The sequence below is a fragment of the Nycticebus coucang genome, chromosome 9, assembly GCF_027406575.1.
Source record: "Nycticebus coucang isolate mNycCou1 chromosome 9, mNycCou1.pri, whole genome shotgun sequence".
In the NCBI taxonomy this organism is placed as follows: domain Eukaryota; kingdom Metazoa; phylum Chordata; class Mammalia; order Primates; family Lorisidae; genus Nycticebus; species Nycticebus coucang.
In genome coordinates this window covers 45,848,231-45,870,985 of record NC_069788.1, presented here as the reverse complement: position 1 = coordinate 45,870,985, position 22,755 = coordinate 45,848,231, and the positions used below count along the sequence as shown (strand labels likewise).

General features: G+C 50.1%; 1 protein-coding gene across 1 annotated transcript; it reads right to left on the bottom strand.

Annotated features, from left to right (window-relative positions):
- Positions 1 to 4,170: 4,170 nt before the first annotated feature.
- LEMD2 (LEM domain nuclear envelope protein 2) lies at positions 4,171 to 21,631 on the bottom strand. Its single transcript, XM_053602649.1, has 9 exons — positions 20,718 to 21,631; positions 18,991 to 19,031; positions 16,794 to 16,869; positions 13,564 to 13,640; positions 12,548 to 12,627; positions 10,732 to 10,877; positions 9,630 to 9,731; positions 9,452 to 9,554; positions 4,171 to 5,832 (listed from the first exon to the last, which is right to left on the bottom strand). The coding sequence occupies exons 1-9, from the start codon at positions 21,598 to 21,600 to the stop codon at positions 5,682 to 5,684; spliced, it is 1,659 nt and encodes a 552-aa protein (XP_053458624.1). The 5' UTR covers positions 21,601 to 21,631; the 3' UTR covers positions 4,171 to 5,681.
- Positions 21,632 to 22,755: the final 1,124 nt, after the last annotated feature.

Below are 22,755 nucleotides of genomic sequence, written 5' to 3'. Positions count from 1 at the left end.
TAATAGGATTGTATCAAAGTCAATTTCCTGGTTTTAACAGTATGTTGTGGTTACGTGAGAAACTATTACTGGGGGAAGCTGGGGGAAGAATACATGAGAACTCCTGTACCATTTTCACATCATCTTGTGAATCTTAAACTATTTCAAATTAAAAAGTTATAATAACAATACAAATGTAGTGGCTTAAGACAAAAATAACCACTGTTTATTTACTCATGACATTACCATTTGGGCAGGGCTTGGTGAGGACAGCTTATCTGTTCACATGGTGCAGCTGGGGCCAGTGCAAGGTGGCTTCACTCATGCATCTGGGGTGAGGTCAGTGGGATGCCTGGAACATCAGGGCATCTGGCCTCTTTCTGTGGAGGCTTGGGGCCCAAGAGGGCAAAAACAGAACAATAAGGCCTCTTGAGGCCAAGGGTTGCAAATGGCCAGCATCCTTCTTGCTACATTCCATTGGTCAAAGCAGTTGTGGGGTAAGCCCTGATCCAAGGGGAAGAAAGACTCACCTCTTGCTGAAGGAGTGGCAAAGAACATATGTGTTTAGCCTATTGCCATTGCCAAGTGTGTTAGAGGCTTCTGGGTATGCCACTCTGAATCTAGTCCAAGCTTCTTCCCTTGGGATGAGGAGGTGGAGGCTGGAGCAGGGAAGAGGACCAACCATACAGAGAGGGCCATGGATTCAGGGGCAGAGCTGAGCTCCCAACCACAGCTCATCCACCCTCACCCTGTCAAAACCCTGGCTCCCCAGGCAGGGCAGCCTCACAAGCCTGGCGTCACTGCTGAGTTGTTTTGAACATGCTGGTGTCTGCAATCAAAAAGTTCAGCGGTCCTTCCAGTGTGCTTAAATTAGTCCCGATGAAAACCAAATCATTTCATTTGCAGAGAAGGGCTTAATTGCAAGGGGAACGAGGCAAAGGGAATTCTGTTGCCTGTTTTCATTGAAGAAAATTACTGTACTTTCCCCTGTCTCCTTACGAAACAGAAGCAGCTTAGAAATTGCTGTAATCACCAGGGCTACCTCCTCTACCCTTTCTTTTTAGAGCTTGTTCAGCTTCTTCCTCATTCTGAAACCCTGCCTGGGACAATTCCTGTTCATCTACCTGGTCCGTGAAGCACAGGCCTGGCCCCTCAGTGGGCAGCAACTTGTGGTTTGCAAAGCTGCTGTCCACACCTGGAATCTCACTTCACCCTGTGATGCTGAGACAATCACCCTTGACTTCACAGATGGGCATCAGTGATGAACTGGACTATGCCTTCAGCAAGGAGAATCATCCTATCACTTTCCTTAGAGATCAATTTAAATCTACTCTAAGCTCTCACTCACCACAGCTGGCAAGAAATCACACTTTGGAGGGGCTACTCTGACCAGCATCTTATGTAAATCCCAGGCATGTCTGGTTTGGGGCCTACTCAAGGGGAGGGCCCAGGCCCTAGACCATCTTCACCATCGCTTCCTCTGTTGTACAGTGCTGGGAGCTGGGCAGGTCCATGGTGCCCTGCTGGGTGTCCCATTCAGGAAAAGCAGTAAACACAGCTGCTCCTGTTTGATGCCTCTGGCCAACTGGAGAGCCCTGCCCCATCTCAGGCAGTCCAGCTGGGTCCCCTCCGTGGCCAGAATGAAGGCCGTTTATTTGGAGTGGGGACATGGACCCTTAAGGGAGATGACCTGACCTGCAGGGGTAGGTGTGTGCAGCCAGGCCAGGAGGAGTGCCAGGGCCCATGGCCTACAGTGCCTCAGATGACTCAGATTGTTAGACTGAAAAAAGAAAAAAAAAAAGAAAGAGGAGGGAGGGAACTGCATGAAACTCTGGGGGTTGCAGAGCAGGTGTGTAGTGAGTGCAAAGGCTCCGAGGCAGGAGCAGAGCAGTGAAGGCAGGATGGCAAGGGGCCTGGCCCTAGCACAGTTAGAACAGAAGGCGAGTCATGACTGGGGCTGAGGTCCTGGTCTTCCTCTGGAATGAAGTGGTTTTATTCTGGCAAACCCATGGCAGTACAACTCTGAGAGCGGCTCCCCCTCCTTCCTTTGGGGAAGTGAACAGGTAGGGCTGAGACAGGCTCTGGATCCAGGTTTTCTGGGTTCTGATGCTGGCTCCTCTCCTTACCTGTCTCCCATAGAGAGGGGATGACAGTGGCACCTACAGCTCAGAGCCAGGGCTGTTGTGAGGAGTCCTAGAGCTGCAGTTCACTAGAAATGAGTCGTAATGCTCTCGTGTGTTGGCTACTTTTATCATTTAGTAACGCCCCTGGGTACAGGGTAAAGTGATTCTCCCAAGGTCCCCAGCCCCCAAAGGGCAGAGCTGTCCTGAGGAGGCTGAGCCCATCCCTCTGTCCCTCCTGCTGCAGTGCTACCCTGGGATGGCATGCGGACACCAGGTGGCATGGGGATCAGGGGTCCAGCCACCCCACTGGTCGCTGTGCCCTTCTTGTCCTTGGTACATCATGAGACACTCTGTCCAGATTCTCTCCTGTCTCTAGCACTTTCCCTGGGATGAGGTGGAGAGACTGGACTGGCTGCCCAAGGAAGACTGTTTTGGAACAGTTGGGTGACTTATTGTATAACTAACTGTCCCCCGTCCCTTCTCTTTCGGGGAGGCCGACAAGATAATGGATTTCAGTCCATGCACCTGCCTCAACAAAGGGATATTTTTTCTGAGGCTCAAAGTCAATGGTGTATTAATTAAGGAGAACAGCTGCTACTGCAGTTCTATGATAAGTCAGTGACAAATGGCAGTGTTTACCTTTTTTCTGAGTTAAGACTCCGGAAGGTGGCCTGGAGATCATGGGTTGATGTCCACGGCTGAGATTTGTGGGGTACAGCTTCTCCCTTCTTCACCCCCTGAAGCTTCTTTAGCGGTGCCCATGGAGGCCCGGGAGGGCTATTTGTCGCTGAGGAAAGACAGATTTGCTGCCTGGGGAGTGCTCAGAAAGGATTTGGGCAGAGCAATTGGAGCTTTGCAACATGTCCAGCCTGAAGATAACTCAGACCCCCTTGTTGGAAACCTCAGATTCTCTCCTCAACCAGCTCCACCACCCCGTGTTGTTCCTTTTGAAGTAAGAGCTACTTAAAAGTGAGACTTGGCCCTTCAAAGCTGAAGAAGGCTGCCAAGCCTAATGGAAAATGTCTGCAGCCTGAGTGAGGCTGAGGGCTTGGGGCCTTTGTGCCCAGGCGCTCTACTCTGTGTTCCAGAAAGGAACGAGCTGGGCTGGCGGGGGCCTTTTGTTATCTGGTTTATTTTGATCTCTCTCCTGCTCTCCAAACAGCTTCACAGAAATAGAGTCCTGCATCAGCTCCATCTCAGCTGAAAACAGAACATAGCAGAGGGAGAATATTTCACTATAGAACAGAAAAGGAAAAGAGGGGCTTATCCCTCCCTCCTCCAGTTAGGTTTCTGGGTCCTTTGTGGACTAGCTGTTGATGGAGTAAACAGGTTGGTGTTCAGTGTGGAAGGAAAGGTGGCCACAAATGGCTATGAACCCCAGGGGACCCAGGCTGGTCTTGGCACCAGCCCTCAATGCCTGCAGCTTTCCCCGCATGTTTTTGCCGCGGGCCTGTAGGCAGAGCCAGCACCGGTGGAGTAGTAACATCCTGAAGCATTCTCAGCAAACCTCTGCCAAGTCCTGCTGGGCCTGTGGACAGGGGACCCCATGGGCCCGTCAGTCTACCCAGGTGGGTGACGAGTGGTCTGTTCAGTGGTTGGGGCCTAGAGAAGAGAGCAAGTCTTTTCTTAAGGGACATTATAAGTTGCTGGGAAGCCCCATCCAACCTCACTCTACTCTTTCTTCCTCGTCTTCCAGAGACTGGTACTGAGCTCCCCAGGGGAAACTCTGGGGCCTTGAAGGGAAGCAGAAATAAAACTGAAGAAAAAGGGCCTTCTCCCCTTGCCTCCCACTTCCAGCCACCCATTAGGGCCATGCAGGCACCTTGCAAAATACAACACTCACAGCCACCCTGTAGGCTAAGGTCATCACACTGTGTCACAAATGTGGAAACCGAGGCTCTGAGGACTGGGGTGGAGATCCAGAGGAAGGCCACAGGTCTGGGAGGAGCCACAGAGCCCGTCCTGCTGGGCCCTCTCCCTCTCAGAGCCAGTGCTTTAGAACTCCACACACTGCCACTCTTCAGATGTTGCTTTAGGAGGGAAGGGAGAGAACCAGGGACAAGAAACATCCATTTTTAATAAATAGTTTATTTATCCAGCAGTCTCAACCCTGATACTGAATCTTGTTGCAGTGTTTCTTATTTCTTCTGGCTGGAGCCTGATTATGAGAACACAGCCTCACCACGGGGCAGCACTCAGATTCCAGCCCGTGGATCATGCAGATATCAGAAGAAATGAGAGTACTGCTCAAATGAGGGAGACTGGAACTTTATTAAGGAAACAAAAAATACCAATAAGACCAGAGAGGGGTGGCTAATGTCTTCTGGAGGCAGCTGTGGCATCTCCTCCGTTTGCTCCTCCTCTCCTGCCTGTTGTAGATAAGGACATATGGGGCTGAGACTCGCCACAGCGGCTTCTCACACTTAATAAGGCCCCCTGCCAGGGCATTCCTAGACGCTGCCACCTGCGGCAGGGCTGGCTGGGCTGGCGGGAGGGCTCAGTCAGGGTCTGCGGTGCGGGCACCACTCCCCGTGACCACCACTGTGTGGCCGGCAGGGGGCAGCATGCGGCTGTTTCACCACGCCTAGCCCCGCCCACTCGGAGCTGCAGCAGCGGGCCACACAGAAACAACTGCTGTGCAGGAAGTTCTGGTTCAACAGCCCCGGGTGGGGGTGCTGTGGTCACAGTAATACAAGGTGATCTTCGCACACAGGAAGTGCCAGGCCCTCAGCTCTGACACCGGAGCCCCAAAGTTCTGGAATGGGCATTTGCAGCCCAGCCCCATGCAAGTGGTGGTTGCAGCAATCTAAAGTCGCAGCTTCTGCGAGAAGCACCACTGAAGAGGCCCACCCTAGGGGCTGCCTCAGGGCAGGGCCCTGTAGGTGGCGGCTGCACAGCAGCACCACCCTCCTCTCTGCTTTCAGCTCCATCCTTACTCTGTGTTCTTCCTCCCAGGAAGCCATGCCAACAGCTCACTCCTCCTGACCTGAGGGCCCATATCTGAGCCTGGTATTTCTACACAGTTAGTTCCCCTACAGTTACGTGTTCTAATTTCTAGCATCTTTCCCCTTCAGGGTAAAGAGCCCATCCAGCCAGAGGACAGGCCCACCCCTTGAGCTCCCAGGTAACACCCCCTGAAGGCACATGGACCAAGCTGCTGCCCATCCCCCACCACCCCAACCCGCATTCCCTGCCCCACCTCCCAGGCCAAGCGGATACCCTGAAGTGGCCAAGCCCCAGCTCACTCACCCTCTCGCTTGCTCTGCTAGGTCTGACAGCTGCTGCTTTTTTCTATTCATGAAAACAAACCCTTCTCCCCTTTTCTTTCAGCAAAAGGGGGCAGAGGATTGGCCCTTACCCCTGGCTTCTCCCCTCCACCTTCCAAGGAAGCCTACATTTTCCTAACTAGCTGAGTCCCTCTAAAGAGTCTTACAGAGAGAAACCTTTGGAATTGTGTCAGGAGGAGGATGAAAAGTCAAGGCAAGTGTGAATTCAGCACCAGTAGGTCTGGTGACCCTCTCATGTCCCTGGAGTGGACCTCTGGGACAGGCTGACTGGAAACAGGTGCCTGCCTGGGGCTTATCGCTCTGAATCAGAGAAGGAAGAGGGCTTAGTCCATCTCCACACCAGCATATCTTCTCCAGCCACACGGTGGGACTCTGTCTGTATCCGAGATTCATTGGAGGCCAGGAACTCCACAGCTCGGTCCCAGACCCGCTTCATGCGCCTCCTGCAATGAGAAGGATGGGGCTTAGCAGCTAAGTTGCACCCTCAACAGCTCTGCCTGGCACTACTGAGAGGTGAGCTGGCTTGTGGACTCCCTTCTACAAAGGTGACAAATGTCCAGACTCCAGTATGGAATTTACGTAGGGGAAGAAAAGCTGTAACATACTAAGTGACAACCACAGAGGAGAATAATGTCTTGGGCCACGGAGAAATGATTCCTTAACCTACTCTGCTCTAAAAGCATTTAATTAAAGGGAGCTAAAAGGGGTTGAGGTGTCTGGAGCACCTCCAGGTCTCCTGTGAAGGGCTATGCTGGGCCGGTCCCATTAGCTATGTGACTGCATCTCAATGCCCCATGGAGGCTGACTGAGGAGAGGCCACCGGGCTGAGTCCAAACTCCACAGAGCCTCCCAGGATGGAGATGGGCTAAGCGGCAGACCAGAGAGGCCAAGAAGTAGGGAGCCAGAGCCCCCAGGGAGGGCTCTTCCAGTGGCCAGAGTCCCTGCTCTACTGGGTCCCTGGGGCCTTGCACCCCACCTTAGACAATCCCCTCCCCACTCTTCTTCCCCCCATTCAGACTATACAGGAAGGTTCCAAGGCTGTTGGGAGGATGTTGAACTTTTCCCTTTGATGAGCTTGGTCAGAGACTCAGCCTTTTCTCTACACTGCAGACCACCTCCCATGATGCCACGTGTGGAGAAAGCATGAACATGAGAGTATGGGAGAAGAAGCATCTGGGAAACAAACAGAGGTGGCCAGTGAGTCAGAAAGCAGGGTGGAAGCGTAAGGGCTTTTTTCTCTGTCGGGCCCTGCCACCAACCAAACCCTACAGCCTATTCAGCAGCCCCCAGTGGCTGGTCTGGCTAAGGCCACATGCTCCCTGGAGACTGAGCTCGGAGGATACCCATACCTGTGCTGGTTCCCTGGGGAGCATGGACTCGGCAGAGCCTCATCCTAGCCCCCGGATGAGTGAGCCAGACTGGGGCCAGCTGCTCCAATCGGCTTCCCTGCTTTTCTCATTGAATAAGCTCTTCAAATCTCCTTTGATCGTTCAAAAGCAGGCCCTCATCTACTGGGCAGACCTGATGATCTAGCCAATGTCTCCCTATATGTTGAGAGCTTGGCCTAGACTGACTGGATGCCTTGGCCAGTGAGTCAAGAGATAGATTTATGACAGGCTCAGATGCTGCAGGGCGGTCACCTAAGTGGTCACAGCTCTGGATGTTTTTGCTAATGCAGAAGAGGTCAGGGGTGGTGACTCTGGTCACAGGCAAGCTTCAATGCCACCTCATATTCTAATATGTGTATTAGACATAATTTAAGCCCAGCTAGAATGGCTACCCTCAGATGCTGAGTGCCTCTAGGTGCTCCAAGAAACCTTCCCAACACCCTGTCCCCTTCCTTTAGCACTCCTTACTTAACCACCTGATGTCACATATTTTGCTTATGCATCTTGTCATTTGTCACCCCCTACTCCCCAAGAACAAATGGTCTAGCTGGGCAGGGATTTCTGCTTTTTTTTTTAATTGAGACAGAGTCTTATTTTGTCACCCTTGGTAGAGTGCGTGGCGTCATAGCTCACACTGACTTCCAAATCCTGGGCTCAAGTGATTCTCTTGCCTTAGCCTCCCTAGTAGCTTGGACTACAGGTGCCTGCCACACCTGTAGTATTTTTTTTTTTTTTTTTTTTTTTAGCAGGCCCCGGCTGGGTTCCAACCCACCAGCCCCAGAACATGTGGCTGGCACCCTAACCACTGAGCTATGGGCACCCTGCCGGATTTCTGCTTCTACTCCCTGCTGTCTCCTTGTGCCCTGCACAATATCTGGCCTGGAGTGGGTACTCAATAAAGCTTTGCTGAATGAACGAATGATAGCCTCTTTTCACCACAGCTCTCTGCAGAGCAGTTGCTGCCTGAATTTAGACTGAGGAAACTGTTGTTCAGAAAGGTTAATTGAGTTGCTCAGGTTACACAGTAACTCCTTCCAGGGCCAGGAGGGCCATGTGACTGCCTTGTGCCAGGGACCAGCAAAAGCCCCACACTGCTGTCAGTCTGCTCTCTCTAAGCTTCCTGCCTGCCACTTTTCCAGAGGGTGGGTGGGGGTGGGATGGGCATGAAAGTTACCAAGCATCTTTCTGTTTAAAATAGACCTCCCCCCCTTTTTTTTTTTTCTTCGAGATAGAACCTCAAGCTGTCGCCCTGGGTAGAGTGCCGTGGCATCACAGCTCACAGCAACCTCCAACTCCTGGGCTCAAGCGATTCTTCTGCCTCCACCTCCCAAGTAGCTGGGACTACAGGTGCCTGCCACAACACCCGGCTATTTTTTTTGGTTGTAGTTGTCATTGTTGTTTGGCAGGCCTGGGCTGGATTCAAACCTGCCAGCTCAGGTGTATCTGGCTGGTGCCCTAGCCACTTGAGCCCCAGGTGCCAAGCCTAAAATAGACCCTTAAATGCTCTACCTCTTCTGATTCCTCTTGGGTTGCATAGAAAGGGGTGATGTTGGCAGTAGAGCCTGGTAGAAGCACAGAAATGCCACCAACCACAAAAGTCTAAGCATGCTCCTCAATCTCTGTCTGCCCCAGTTTCCTCATCTGTAAAATGAGGGCCACAGTGAGGATTGAGTGAATCTACACCCATGGATATCTCAGAGCAGTGCCCAGTTCCCAGCAAGCACTCAGCAAGTGTGAGCTCTTAGCATTATCTGCACGTAACAGCATGAGCCAGACACCACAGTGAAGTCTGCTGTGGCGAGACCACAATTTGAGCCAACACCATGGTGGGCCCTGCTGGCTGCCTCCTGGGACTCTGCCCTCCTCCCCACCTCATCCCAGTTTTATTGGGATGTGGCCCCAACTCCAGAAATCAGAGACTGTGTGCAAGGTGCCCTTGCAGCTGTGCATGATGATGGCCTAGCCACCACTTCCCATGATGCCCTGTGCCTTGGAAGCTGACCCCATTCACCATTGTGTAACTTTACTTTTAATTTCATGCACATGCGGGAGGATATGCATATATGTGCAGGAACTAGACTATTAGACTGTAGTTTAAAAATCTCTTCCTCCTTGACAGTGATTGATTCACAAATAGACAAATAACCAACTCTGGCCAATGGAGCCTCAAGGAGAGTGTCACTGGAGGCTACCAGGAGTATTTTCTTTTGCTTGTAAGAGCAACATGAAGCCCACTTTTCCCCTACTTGCTGTGACAAGGCAGACATTGCTGTAGCTGCTGTTGGCCACTGTCTTATGACCATGAGAATCAGAAAAAAATGGAACCAGAGATCTGACAGTTCTGTGCCTGGAGCTCACACTACTTTGGACTTCTACTTATGGAAACACAATAGATCCTTCACTGCTCAAGCTACTGAGGGAAGAGAATTCTATAATTTGCAACCTAAAGCATCCCAATTGGTATCGCCACTAACAGCATTATCTGTACAAAGGAGAAGGATCGTGTCTAGCTCATTCTGCCCTAAGATGTGTAGGAGGTGTGACCTTGGAGGCTGAGCTGCTCTCTATTGATAACTATCAGGAGGCTCTGGGCTTCCTTCTGTGGAGCTTGAGGTCAGTGGGGTCACACCTCATCTCACTCCACCCCCAGCAACCCCAACCAGGGAGGACGCACCGGCTCTGTGGTGGGATCAGGGTGTCGCGTACATGCAGGATGCCCACGTATGGGTAGCGCTCCATGTCCTGCTCCCAGTCCACATAATGGTCCTGGACCACATCTGCAGGAGAGAGCATACTGTTTAGGGCGAGGACCTGGCAGCTGTTAGGCAGCCTTTTGTAAGGGGGCCACGCACCTATAATCTTCTTCACCATCTCATACATGGCTTGTTCCTCCTCCTCTAACTTCCGCCACCGATATCTCAGGAGAATCAGGAGCCCCCACAAAAAAGCCAGGCCTGTGAGGGAACAAAACATCATTAACCCCTCACATCTCCTTTGGCAGCTCAGACACTTGGTGGGTCTCACTATAGGCAAGATGCTGTGCTGGATGATGTGGGGGATCTGCCAGCGTGCTCTGAGTGCCTAGTGTGTGTCAGGCACAGGGCTAGCATGAAGGAAACAGAGAACACAGACAGGCAAAGGGAGGACAGGCTATTAAGTGATCATCCTCCTCCCACCGGCTGTCACTACAGAGGCAACTCCAGCTGTCCAGATCTCAGCTCCTCCCAACCTCATTCTGGGGCTTTCATCTCCTCCCTTGTGAGCCAGAATGCAGTGTTTCATACATATATACATGCCAGGAGCCTTTTGTATTCTGAGATGCTGCTGCCGATAATGATTTCTATGCCTGATGGCATGGGGGAGGGAGCTGTGTGCATATGGGGATGGTCTGTGATTTGTAGCTTGCACTATCTCTGGAGAGTCATCGGTTTCTGTGAGTTGGCCTTTCCCTTTCAGAGACACCCTGAGGTCTCTGCTCAAAGGCGGCCCCTGATGTCAGGAGATAAGACCTGTGCTTTCTTTTTCAGCCCAGCACCCTAGGTCCTCCTGCTTTCATCAGGTATCTGTAACTCTCCAGATGTTTATATTTTTCAGGAAGTAAAATTAGACCAAGCCCCCACTGTGCCTCCTGATCTGAGGCAGTCTACGTACTGGGATCCTTGCGGAGTTGCCCAAAGGGGTGATGCCTGGCTCTTGCCCAGACCGTCCCACTCAGTCCCCTTCCTTGATTCAAGGACATTTTCTAGTTATCCTCACACTTCTGCTACCAATCTCCAAAGGTAAAGACAACCTAGGCAGAGGCTGACTTGTTCATCTCCTCTGTTTTATTAGACAGACCTTAGGTTCACTAGACAGAAATGATCCCTCCAGGTCTGGAATTTCTATAGCTCATCACTCATGCCTGGGAGTGCACCTAACTGCATGGAAGGGGAGGGAAGGTGGCTAAGGACTTACACCAGAAGAAGATGAGCACGTTGGTGACAGCAGTGAGCAGGGCACGGCTTAGTCGGCAGCCAACACCCATACGGGGGCGGGCAGATTCCAGGCAGACCACCTTGTCCACAGTCGTCACCAATTCAGACTGGTCTTCCCCCTTCAACCTGAAACAGGACACAGGACTCTAAACACATTCAAAAGCCCGAAGGAGCTACAGTATAAAGCCCATTTCAAATAGGAGGCGGTGAAGGAAGGAGAGGTCTCGTCTGCTACTTGCTTATAGAATAGGCTTGGTATCCTATTCTATCCTGGTTGTGCTCTTTCCAGAAATGTCCCATGTTGGTTACTTAGAAAGAATAAAGCTCTGAAGAAGGCAGCAGGCTTGAACTCCTACCGTTAAAGTGACGTCCCCCTCTGTCAGGTCTTTGACAGCCTCTCTCAGCGTGGAGAAGATTAAACTGTAAATTGGATCCCACCTCCCAGCATAGAGAAATGGAAATGTTTACTGAATCACTAGCTTTGCAATTGCGTGGCAAGAACTGAAAGACAGAATCCAGGAGGTTGTGCTTTTCCTCCGTGACGAGGAGGCACATAAGCTGTTTAAGTGTAAAGATCACAGGACATCCGTAAGGTTCATGGGGAATGAAAACCACCAGGCTCTCCGAAGCCAGACCCCTGCCATATACCTCCACCCTGGTCTCCCCAATGAGGCGATGTTAGGGCCTGTGGGGACACTAATGCCTAAACCTTCTTCCAGCTAGGTGACCCAGGGCAAAAGTATCATGTACTGGGAGCAGCATGCTGAATGGCTGGCATCCAAAGTGTCCCCATTTCTCATGACCCACTTTAGCACTGGCCATCTGGGTGGCTCAGTCACTCCCTAGGCAGTATTCCCCAATATGAAAAGGTGGGTGTCATCCTTCTTTTGTGTTAGCAGCTTCAGTGAACGCTGCTGAAGATGAAATCCGTATTCTCCCCTGCCCCTTCTAACACAGGAAAATCACTCAGCCACTCAGGCAGCTTTTTTTTAAGCCAACGAATTTTAACTGTGCTATGCATCCAGCTATCAAGCTTTAGGTTGTGCTGCCCGAGGGGCTTCTGCTGGATGCACTGCTGATGGAATTAGTAATTTGGGTGGATTAGAGAGGAGGAGAACAAAACCCTAGAGTGTGTTTTAATATCAAGAGCTGTAACCTAAACAGAGATCCTGACAAACACTGAGAAATGGGGAAGGGCTGTGTGATGCCTGCTCTTGGTGGCAGGGGACAGGACTCTTGGGGCTCTCTGGCTGTCAGGGTATGGGCTGAACAGCTAGATTGGGCATTTTAGCCTTATGAAAGGGCTATAGCTATCTCTGCTAACAGTGCTCACCAGTGATAAAAATGAGGCAGAAAATGCCTGGTCAGAATCAAGTTCAGTATTTCTTTATGCAATTTATATACTGAGTTAAACCAACATATAAAATCATTTCTTCTACAAATGAAAACTAACACTGGAGGAGAGGAAATACAGAAAAATGCCTTCTCCAGCAAACCATCTGAAGTCAGTGAATTAGAAAGGTTAAGGACTGAGTTGCTTGAAACAAGATTTAGCTGGAACACTGGGCGATCATCCTAATACCTGGATTTTGTATCTCATCTTGAAACTCGTCCTTTTACCACATTCCAAATGCGTCTTCCTGCTGTGGCCCAGCTTCAAACCTAGCTCACACAAATCAGCTGGGAGACCGGGCCTGAGATACCTCTGTCAGAGCACCAGTCAGCTGACATGCAAGGACAGTGGCTGCAAGGGCCCATGCTGTGCTGCCCTCTTGTGCTGCCTTGCCCACACTCACCAGATGCCCACATCCTTGTTACTGCTCAGTATCCAGGTCAGAGCAGCTTCAAACTTGGCAGAGGAACTGCTGGTCACATTCTGTGGGAGGGCGCAGGAGAAGATTAGTTCTGCATCTGAGCAGAGCAACCGGAACAACATTATTCTGCTGCTGGATTAAGGAGGCCCTCTCCCATGCCCTCCACATCCCCATAGCTCCATTCCACTAAATGCACAGCAAACTGGCAGGAAGGAAATCTGGGGTTGAGGAAAGCCAGGGAAGAGGCTGTAACTGGAGGAGGTAATACAGAAGCACACACAGGAAAACAATGCAGGTCTGGGGCAGCCAAAAGAATATAATTTCCTTGAGGACTGAAGCTTTAGGCCAGAAAGCTGGCAGCTAATCTTGGAGCAAAATGAAATAGAGCACTGGGGTTGGAGATGGGAGGCCTAGCCACCTGTCTCAACTATGTGGCCTCAAGTAAGTCTGTGACCCCCTTTAGGCCTCAGTTTCTTCATCTGTGAAATGAAAATTAAACTAAATGACCCCTGAGGTTCTTGCCAACTCCAAAGCTCCATAATTCTACCATTTTGAGTCCACACAAAATATCAAATGGACCCTAATTTTGAGTCCACACAAAATATCAAATGGACCCTAAGTAGTCTGAATGGTAATCACAAAGGGAAAGAATGGACAGTAAATGTGAACCCTGAAAGCTAAAGAGAGGAAAGTAAACCAAAGAAGGAGCCAGTAAGAGGCACGTTAAAGAAGGGGCAGCCTGCAGTGACTGATGAGCTGGTTAAGAGCAAGCCCCACTTGTCCCATATACCAGGCCTGACTCTGGGCATAGTCACCACCATGGCTGCCTAACACTCCACTAAGTTAAAAAAAATGGTGGTAGTGGTGGGGAGGCGGAGCCATAAAGCAAACACAAAACATAAAGGGAAAAAAAACCATAAGGCTTGAAAGATCAATATGAAAGCAGCATGCCCTCCTGGGAATGGATAAGCACCAAGGCCTACCCAAGGCCTACTTACTGCTATGTATTCCTGGGCCTCCATGACAGGAATGCATTTACTTTTTAGCTTTTCTGGATTTCCACACTCGAAATTACCTAGAAGAAAAGAACACACATTCAAACATGAAAAAGAGGTAAAAAAAAAAAAAATCTTTCTGAAACAGACTAAAAATGCAGGAAGAACCAAGCCATCAGCTCTAATAAGGAGATGTGGCCCGGCAGCTCGCTGGCTTCTGTGGGGCATCTTCACTCTGCAGCAAGATCAAAAGCCACTTAGCTTGGATCAATTCCAGATCATTAAAACCTGACCTGCAAAGCAGTGTGGCGATTTGCATTAAATGACTAAAAAGCTGCCCAATACCAAGGTCTGTTGGCAATTGATCCCTAAAAGGATCAGACAGATAGCTTTGGAAGATACTGGAATGGCACTATAAATAAACATAGCCTGGGAAAAAAGAAAGGCAGGGAGGCTGTGGGCACCACAGGGACTGTGACTCAACATAGGTAGGCGACCTGCAATGCTAGACCCGTTGTTTTGAGGGGTCCTAAGAAGAGATGTTCAAAATGGCCCCATTGAGGCCATTTTGTGCAGGGGGCCTTAGCATGGCATGTCAAGGGAAAGCTCCCTCTCAGCAACCCATGGGATGGAGCTAGGAGCCTCTCCCTTAGTCTTGCCAGCCCTGGAGGTCTAGCCCAAGGGGCACCTCCTCTGGGAAGCCTCCAGCCCATGAGGGCCCCTAGTTTGGTGAAATTGCTCAACTTGGTACCTGGTAACTCTTCATCACATTCTATGCTTTAGCAGCCATATGCTATTTCCTATGGGTCAACTAGACTCCTGAGAGCAGGGAAAGTACAGGGCTAGGCAAGCAAAACATCCCTAACATTCACCCATGGCCTGACTGCTCTTGACTTAGTACAGTCTGGGGGCCTTTAGATGGCTACTCTCCGTGTGTATGTGTGCTGGGGAGGAGGGGGGAGGAGTAGCTGAAGGTAGTGCTAAAAATTTTTAAGACTGAACTGAAGCCTGTCCTCCTACCTCAACACAGCCAAATCCTCTTCCTTCAAAGTAGATCTTGACCCTTTGGGTTCCTCAAGACCACGTTGGCTGTTAGTATCCTCCTGCCCTACCTGAACTATCACTGCCCTAGTGAGGCCTGCCTGGACCACCTCAATGGCTTCCTGATTGGATTCTTCCCATCTCCTTTCCAATCCACTTGTTTTGTCAATAAAGCTTTACAATCATTTTGCTTAAATGACACTGTACCACTCAAGCTACTGCTGCATTTGCTTTCCTGGCACCTAGCTCTCAGCACATTACTCCCCTGCTCAAAGTCTCCCTGACCTTCACTGCTTACTGGATCAAGCTCTGGTAGCTCAACACCACAGCTGTCCACAGCAGAGCCCAACCAACATCTCTAAACTTCATTCCCTCTTTGTTTCCTTTGAGAGGAAGCTGCTGCTTCCCATCCTTGACCTGTAATTTCCTGCCTCTTCAGCTTACCACCCCGCCCCCCATAACCAATCCTACCCAGGCTTCTTGGCCTGCCACAGATGCTACTTCCCAGACTGCTCCAGGCATTAGACCTCCCAGAGCTTCTCACCTCTTGGTTCTTGCTTAACTGTATCTTACATCACCCAGTGTTGAGGGATAAAGGTGACCTATCTCTTCTAATGGACCCCAAGCAGAGTCACTTCACATAGTACCCAGCCCATAGCTGATATAGAACAGGAGGTGGGGGTGAGGGAGCATGTCCTTGCAGAAAGCTCAAACTCCTGTCTCAGTGAGACTTATACCTTTAGGGTTACCTCTATCAGGCATGTCAGAGGGCAACAGGTGCCAAAGCCCTTGATGGCATAAGTCAGGACCACATATGGAAGGTGGCATGGAGGAGAAATATCTATAGGACCTAGTTTAGAGCAAAGCTTCTCAACTTTAGGGCACACATAAATCCCCTGACGATCTTGTTAAAATACAAACTGTAATTCAGTGGGTCTGGGATGGGACCTGAGAGTCTACATTTCTAATAAGCTCCCAGGTGATGCTGATGCTATTGGTCCTAGGACCTCAAGTGAGATGCAAAGGTTTGGAACATCCAGAATTTACATCCCAAACACCTGGGCCATTCAGAGGCATTCCCATGATGATGTGACACTGTAAGCAGGGGCCAACTTCTGCTTTCCTCTGAGTGCTTGCAGATAACTCCCTGCACATCTCCAATCTCCCATCTTTAAAAGGGAGGAGGCAGGAGAGCTGATACCTATGAGATTGACCCTGAGGACCCTGTACAAGCCCATTCAACCTTCACTTCCCAGCGAAACCTTACACAAGGGCCAACTTCACAAGCCTAAGGCCTGTCCTCTGACCTCCTAGGTGAGGGGCACCTCTTGATCATCTCTTAAGACTGAACCAACTACTTACTCTGTGTGGTACTTGTGCCAAGTCTATTTAACACAAGGCATAAGCCCTAGACATTCTATGTTCAGAGCAAGTGATTTTGAGAGTCTGCTAGATACCAGGGGTGAGAACACAATAACGAAGGTGACCTCTCTGGCCTCAAAAAACAAGTTCACCACACGAAATAAGAGACCTTTCTGCATGAGTTTTCAGAGGGCATTTTGTGGGGTTGCTGAGAATCCCAGAATGAGGGCCTACAGCCAGACAGGGAGATCAACAGATATGACACCAGGGCATACCCCGCAGACCGCCTACTTCCTATACAGGTGAGATACCTCTCCCAGTCTGGAGGCCCATCTGATTCAGGGAAATTCACACAGACTCTGACAAGACCTGGGGCCTGGCCCCTTCCAGTGCTAACACAAACCCCAAAGCATTAGGTAATGGGCATTCCTGAGAAGAAAGATTATCTGTGGAAATGTCCAAGTACATGGCAGGACCCTGGAGCCTTTAAACAGGAACAAGAACCAAAAGTGTTTTACTTAAAACACAAGGCTTATCAAAGGCATCTGAATGGGGAGGTGGGAAGGCAAGGTTCAGCTTTTTTTTTTTTGCAGTTTTTGGCCGGAGCCAGGTTTGAACCCGCCACCTCCGGTATATGGGGTTGACGCCCTCTCCTTTGAGCCACAGGTGCCGCCCCAAGGTTTGGCTTTTGAATATAGTTTCAGGGAGACAACCATGGAACATCTCAGGTGCCTGCCGGCCACCGGGGCCTAACTAATCAGCCTGACTGATCAGGCCAGCAGCCCACATCTCACTCAAGAGGAATCTCAGGACTTCTACAACCTACTCACCTGCTTGGATGGCCAGGAAGTTGTACAGTTCATGCAGCAGCTCCAGCAAGGCCGCCTTCTGCTTGGCCTGACAGAACTGAAAAAGCACAGGACAACTGGTCAGCAAAGAAGAGTGGGGAAGCCTATCTATTTTTACCTCTCCAGCCATATTGTCAAGTACTACACAGCAAGAAACATCTCATACTTCTAAAAAATAGAAATTCTGCAAAGTGCTGGGCCTAGGGCACAAGTTGATAGATCCAGGCCATCTGTCAGAGAAGGACACTGTAAAAGTGGAGATAGAGCAGAAAGCAGACATAGTAACTAAGCGGCTGCATCCCAGGCTTGGAGAGGACAGGACAACACGTAGTGGCTGCCCTTTTGTCTCCTCCTTTAGGTACAACCTCAGAGCCTTCATCTGAATAAGGACTGTGGTGAGGCTTCAGTATGAACTCACACACAAAGCACTCAGCATAGGCTCGTGCCACCTAAAGGAAACAGGAGGACAGAAGGTACCAGATAAGGAGATGGCCTGATTAAGACAATACACCCACTCCCAACCTGTCCCCGCATTTTCGGCAGCACAAAGGCAGAAAGAAAAACACAAGTGTCACAGTGTTCAATGGCTGAAAGGGAAAGAACACATATCTGAAACTCAAAGGCCTGCCCATGTTCTCAGTGACCCGGAGCTACACAAAAAGTGAGACTTTCAGCAAAGCCTCACCAAAGCCAAGAAGCATGTCCCAACCTGTGAACTCTGTGTCCATCCTCCATAAAGATCAATGATACACCATGAAATCTCAGCTTAACAAAACCTGCATAAAGACCCTGCTTTTTCAGTGTGCTGATGCAGGCTTGAATGATTACAAGTATCAAAGATCTTCCTGGCAGATGCTGGACACTGTCTGCTCAGTGGGCACATCTTTACTGAGGACATCGAGGGTACCTATCTGGGCTCACTAAAGTGGGGTGTGAGTGTGTCTGGTTCTGAGTGCCAGGGAGCAAATGCATGACTCACTGTGATACATTTAAAGATGTGAAGAACCAAGGAATAGAAACCAGGGAACCCTTTTCTAATTAAAAGACAAAACTAACAGCACCTGAGAAGTCTTACAGAAATTTACTTTTCCCTGTTTTTGTTTTTAGTCTTTGAAATTTTAGTTTCCCCTCTGGTTGCTTGTGTTTTGGGGCTACTTCCTCTAATCATCAACGAATGTTTTTATGATAGAAGGCAGATTAGACTTATTATGGACCTGTTTTCACAAAACAATTGGGAAGGAAAGATGTCTGGTGGGTGAATGCAATAAATGAATGTAATAAAACACCTGCAACCATGATACACCAAAAACCAATGAGAAATAAAACCAGTTATCTGCACCAGGATGCCCCTTCATGAGCCTTCAGTAAGAGTCAATGCAGGGGTGTCTGGTTGACCATGCATCATTTCTTCCCTGGCCTCCGGGCTACTGGGGATGTTAACTAAGGGTTCAGGAGGCCTGGGATGGCACACTTAATAATTAGACTACTAAGTCATGCCCTCTGGCAGCACAAGACTTCTCCTGGTAGGATTTATGACCTGAAAATTTACTGCCTCGTATCTTCTCCAGACTATCACCAGTACCAGCTAATGCTATTTTCATGATTCATGAATGGATAGGACTGCTTGCCTTCCCCAAGTATTATTTGTAGGGAATGTCAGAGCTTCACAAAACAAGTATAAACACAGACTAAGAGAGCTAATTCCACTTAAGATGTGTTTCAAACAAACTCCTATGCTATTTCAAATCAGAACACTATTTTCAGAGCCACAGATATACCACCAAAGAGAATGTGGAATTCAGAACCTGGCCTCCTGATGCTTAAAAATCTTCAGTCCTTCCAATGCAAGGGAGCTTGAGAGGTCCTTCTGCACAACCTACTGCATGCCCCTAGATTGGCTTTAGGCAGAAGATCAAAGTCCCTGATGCTACAACTGATGGGAGAGCTTCCACAACAAGCCCAGGGGTTGGATCTGGGGAGCTTATTGTCCACATTTCAAGTACTCCTTCACTGCCACAATTAAATCTGATACAAACATCATAGAACACAATGTGATTCTGGTACACTACAGGAAGCACCCCCTGAAAATAATCCTGTTGTTTTTCTGGGGAAGTTTACCTCCTGATGGAGGCTAATATCCTCAGAAGGAATAATAAAAGCCAGAGAAACTCAAACTCACCTCATCTGTTTTTCTGTCACAGTCCACTGGCAATAATTTCACTGAGATCAAGAAAAAAAACACAGAGGAAATTAAAAGTGCAGGTTGAGGAAAAGAATAGAGACCACTCTCAAAATTCAGGGGGAATAAAACATTACCAGCCCAAGGGTGGGGATCAGAAAGGTGTCATTTAAATAAGTACTTGAAAAATGCAGATAGTAAAATGTAAGGATTTCTAAATCCTGGATTAGGAATTAAGATAACTGGGTCCTTATCCCAGCTGAAAAATGATCAGCCAAAGGTTCTTGTGCAACTCAAACACCATTGTTTTCTCATCTGTGAAATGGGATCAAATGGGCCATCCCTGCTTAACTCAGGAAGTTAGGCTCAAACAAGAGAACATATACAAGTTTTATAAACTGGCTCAAACAAGAGAACACATACAAGTTTTATAAACTATAGAAAGTGATATATTAAACAGGAAGGATATCATCATGGGAAGGGAACTCTATGTAACTCCCAGTGTATATCCTAGAACTGTGTCTTAAAGTATTTCAGCACTGAGTTTGAATGTAGTACTATTTGACAGTACCTACAGTGCCATGACACTCTTAGGTCTGAATTTCTCTAGTAGGTCTACAAATTATTCACATAGTTGATTAAATGCTCTCACAGTGGAGACATTATCTGGGTGTCTGTACAAGTCTATGATCCCCATCCTTACAGACTTGTACACACCCAAATATTCATCTGCCACAATAGCTAAAACATAATTTAGCTTTTTCTGTATTTTGGTTGTTCCTGTTAGGCATGGAAACATGTGGCCTTGGCTCAAGTCTGGGAACAGCATTAATTATATTCATGCTTTGCAAACAACAGTAAAAGCTGGTCAACTACAGTGTCACTTTATACCTAAATGTATACTGAAATGATCTCTATGTTACTTTCGGTTAGACTAGAGCCCAAAGTTACTGGAGAGGCAAACTTCCTTTTTAGAAAACACACAAATTGTCAGGACACATATTGTATCCAGGAGACGTACATACTGTATCCTGCAAGCTTCTCACTGGTATGTTTAATCATGTAACTATGTGTGGACAGAAGGATGGCCAAGAGCATCCTTGAATCACAGACCTTCTCTTACACTCCATGAGGATGCTATAAGCAATGATAAACACCTCCTGTTGGTATCTTTTCAACTCTTCAAAATGTTCTTAAACACTTGTCTCACAGGCAGGGCTAGTATAATCTTTTGACAAAGTAGGGCCCTGTGATCCAAAGAAGTGGAGTGTGGCCTTTTTGGCTGCAAAGCTTGGACCCCACTAGATCCACACTGTGGGCCCTAGTGTGTTAGGAAAAGATCAAAAAGGAAGAACTGAAAAGGGAGGGGTGGACCTGTTTGTTAGAGGGAGGTGTGGCTTTCTCTCCAGAGAGAAAACCAGAGGTTGGGGGAAAAGTGACTGCAGATGAAGACGGCTCCCAGCTTGTGGTGAAAGGGCGACAGTAGAAGGGAGGACTAGGGCAGAAAAAGAGAACAGGAGAAAGTAAAGGCAAAACTTAGTGCAGATGTAAGAGCCCTGGCGCTCACTTTTCACAGCTGGAAAAAGGAAAGTGAAGGTCTGGAGGGGAGAAGACAGAGGCAGCTGACAAGGCCAGGAGCGTGAGGCCTGGCGCTGAGAAGAACAGGAGGTCGTCCCGGCGGACACACGCGCCCCCAGGACCCTCCCCAGCGCCAGCCCGGGACGTACTGTTGTCCTCTGCCTCCTGTGGCGCCGAGGGCTTGCCCATCTTCACCCAGAGGATGCCCAGGAAGACGAACAGCAGCCCCACACTGGCCCAGAGCAGGAGCCGCGACAGGCAGCGCTCCAGCCGCCGCCCCACCTCGGGCCGCGCCCGCGCCCGCGCCGCGCCAGCAGGGCCCGCTCGCGTAACCCGCAGACCCGGGCGCGGGTCAGGGCCGAGGAGGGAGGAGGGTGGCCTCGTCGGGGCAGGGGACGCGGCCCACCAGCGGCGGGCAGCGAGACCCTGGCCCTGCGCCGCCCGGTCGACCGTCCGGGCGTCCTCGTCCTCCTCAGAGCTGCCCCGCACCGAGGCGCGGCGCCTGAGCGGCGTAAGGCGGGCGGAATAGGCGAGGCCGCGGCTCCCTACCCAGGAAGCCGCGGAGGCCCCGAGGTCGCCGTAGGCCCCTGAGGTCGCGCAGGCCGATCCCGAGGCCGGCTGAGGGAGCCAGGGCTCCGTCCGCAGAGAGCCCGCCGCGGGTCCAGCGCGGAGCGGCGCCTCCTCGCGTAGCCGGACCCCCTCGCGCAGCCGGGCCTCTTCCCGCAGCCGCTCCTCGCCCCGCGCTCGGGCCTCCTCCCGCAGCCGCTCCTCGCTCCGCGCCCGGGCCTCGCCCCGCAGGCGGCGCAGCTTGTTACGGTAGACATCCCGAGTGGTGTCGGTGATGGGTCCTGGCTGGAAGCCCAGGGCCTGCAGCTCCCGCCGCAGCTCCAGGTCCGACAGGCCGGCCATGGCCAGGACACCGCCCCCCGCCCGCCCCCGGCGCGCACCGCACCCGGAACTGCTCCCTTCGGCGGCCGCGGCGGAGCGGGCGGGGCCCCGCGCCATGATGGGCAGGTCGGCCGAGGCCGCCATGTTGGGAAGGCCGGCACCTGGCCGATGGGTCGGCCATGATGAGGAGGTCTGAGTCGGCTTTCAGAGCTGCCAGGCTGGGGGAGCCCGATGTTATTTTTTTATTTTTAAATGTCCCCTCTTGCTCCGCTATTCCCCTTCTCTACGTTTGTTAGACCAAGCAGTATTTATTTCGGAATCCTCCTACCCTAGCGCAGTCCTTGGCACGTGGTAAGCATTTAATTGTCATGTTGATTTAATGGATGAAATGCTTAATGGTGAAAAACAAGCCACTGCCACAAGTGGGAAACACGATCATCCTCCTCTGTGCTTGGAGACCTATGTGTGATCAGGTTTTATTTGGGTCCTGGAGTGGACCCTAGGCATGCTCCGAGACCCTGTCTCTGAAGTTGGGCTGGTTCATTATGCTGACATTGAGCACCAACTGGGTGCGGGCCCTGCCTCCTGGGACAGAAACTGGCCCTTAAGGAGCTTCAACCTTCAGGGTACAACACATTCATCATGAAGGAGGAAGTGCCAAAAGTGTGTAGTTGGGTTTCGTGGAGGAGGCCCTGTGGCTGCACAGTGTGATTTTCATAAGGAGAGATGGGTAGGGAAGAACCCAAAGACCCACAGTCTTGCCATCACTTGCGGTTTAGGATGTGGGCTTTGGAACCAGATAGTTCAATTTTAAATCCCAATACCACAACTGTTAGATGTGTGAGCATATCCAATTAATGTTTCTGGCCTGTTTGCCAGTAAACCTCACTAGGGTTGCTATGAAGATTAGAAGAGGTAGTTTGTGTAAGGTGTTTAGGACAATGCCTGGCACTTGCACATACATATTTATACCTAACCTTTATCTTTGTCATTGCTGTGTAGGGCCTCCCACAGGGCAGGTGATTTCACTGCACAAAGGCTTTTACCAGGAAACCCTTAAGGGAAGCAAAGGAAATTATGACAAATGGAAATAAACTATAAGTTCATGGTCTTCCTTCACACCTCCCTCCTTCTCTTTGTATTGCTTCGCATCCCTTTCCCAAACATTTATTGCCAGCCTGGTAGGTTCCAGTTGGTTTCTAGCCACCACCACCCCCAGCCCCCAATCTGTTCTCCCCCACCTCCTCCCTGGGATCTCCCTGGAGCTTTACCCAACAGCCTCATCTTGTCTTTCCCCTC

Coding starts and splice junctions, on each gene's coding strand:
- LEMD2 (XM_053602649.1), bottom strand. CDS start 21,600: ATGGCGGCCTCGGCCGACCTGCCCATCATGGCGCGGGGCCCCGCCCGC. Junction 19,032..20,717: donor ACAGGAGGCAGAGGACAACA/GTACGTCCCGGG, acceptor TCTTGATCTCAG/TGAAATTATTGCCAGTGGAC. Junction 9,555..9,629: donor GATGGTGAAGAAGATTATAG/GTGCGTGGCCCC, acceptor TCTCTCCTGCAG/ATGTGGTCCAGGACCATTAT.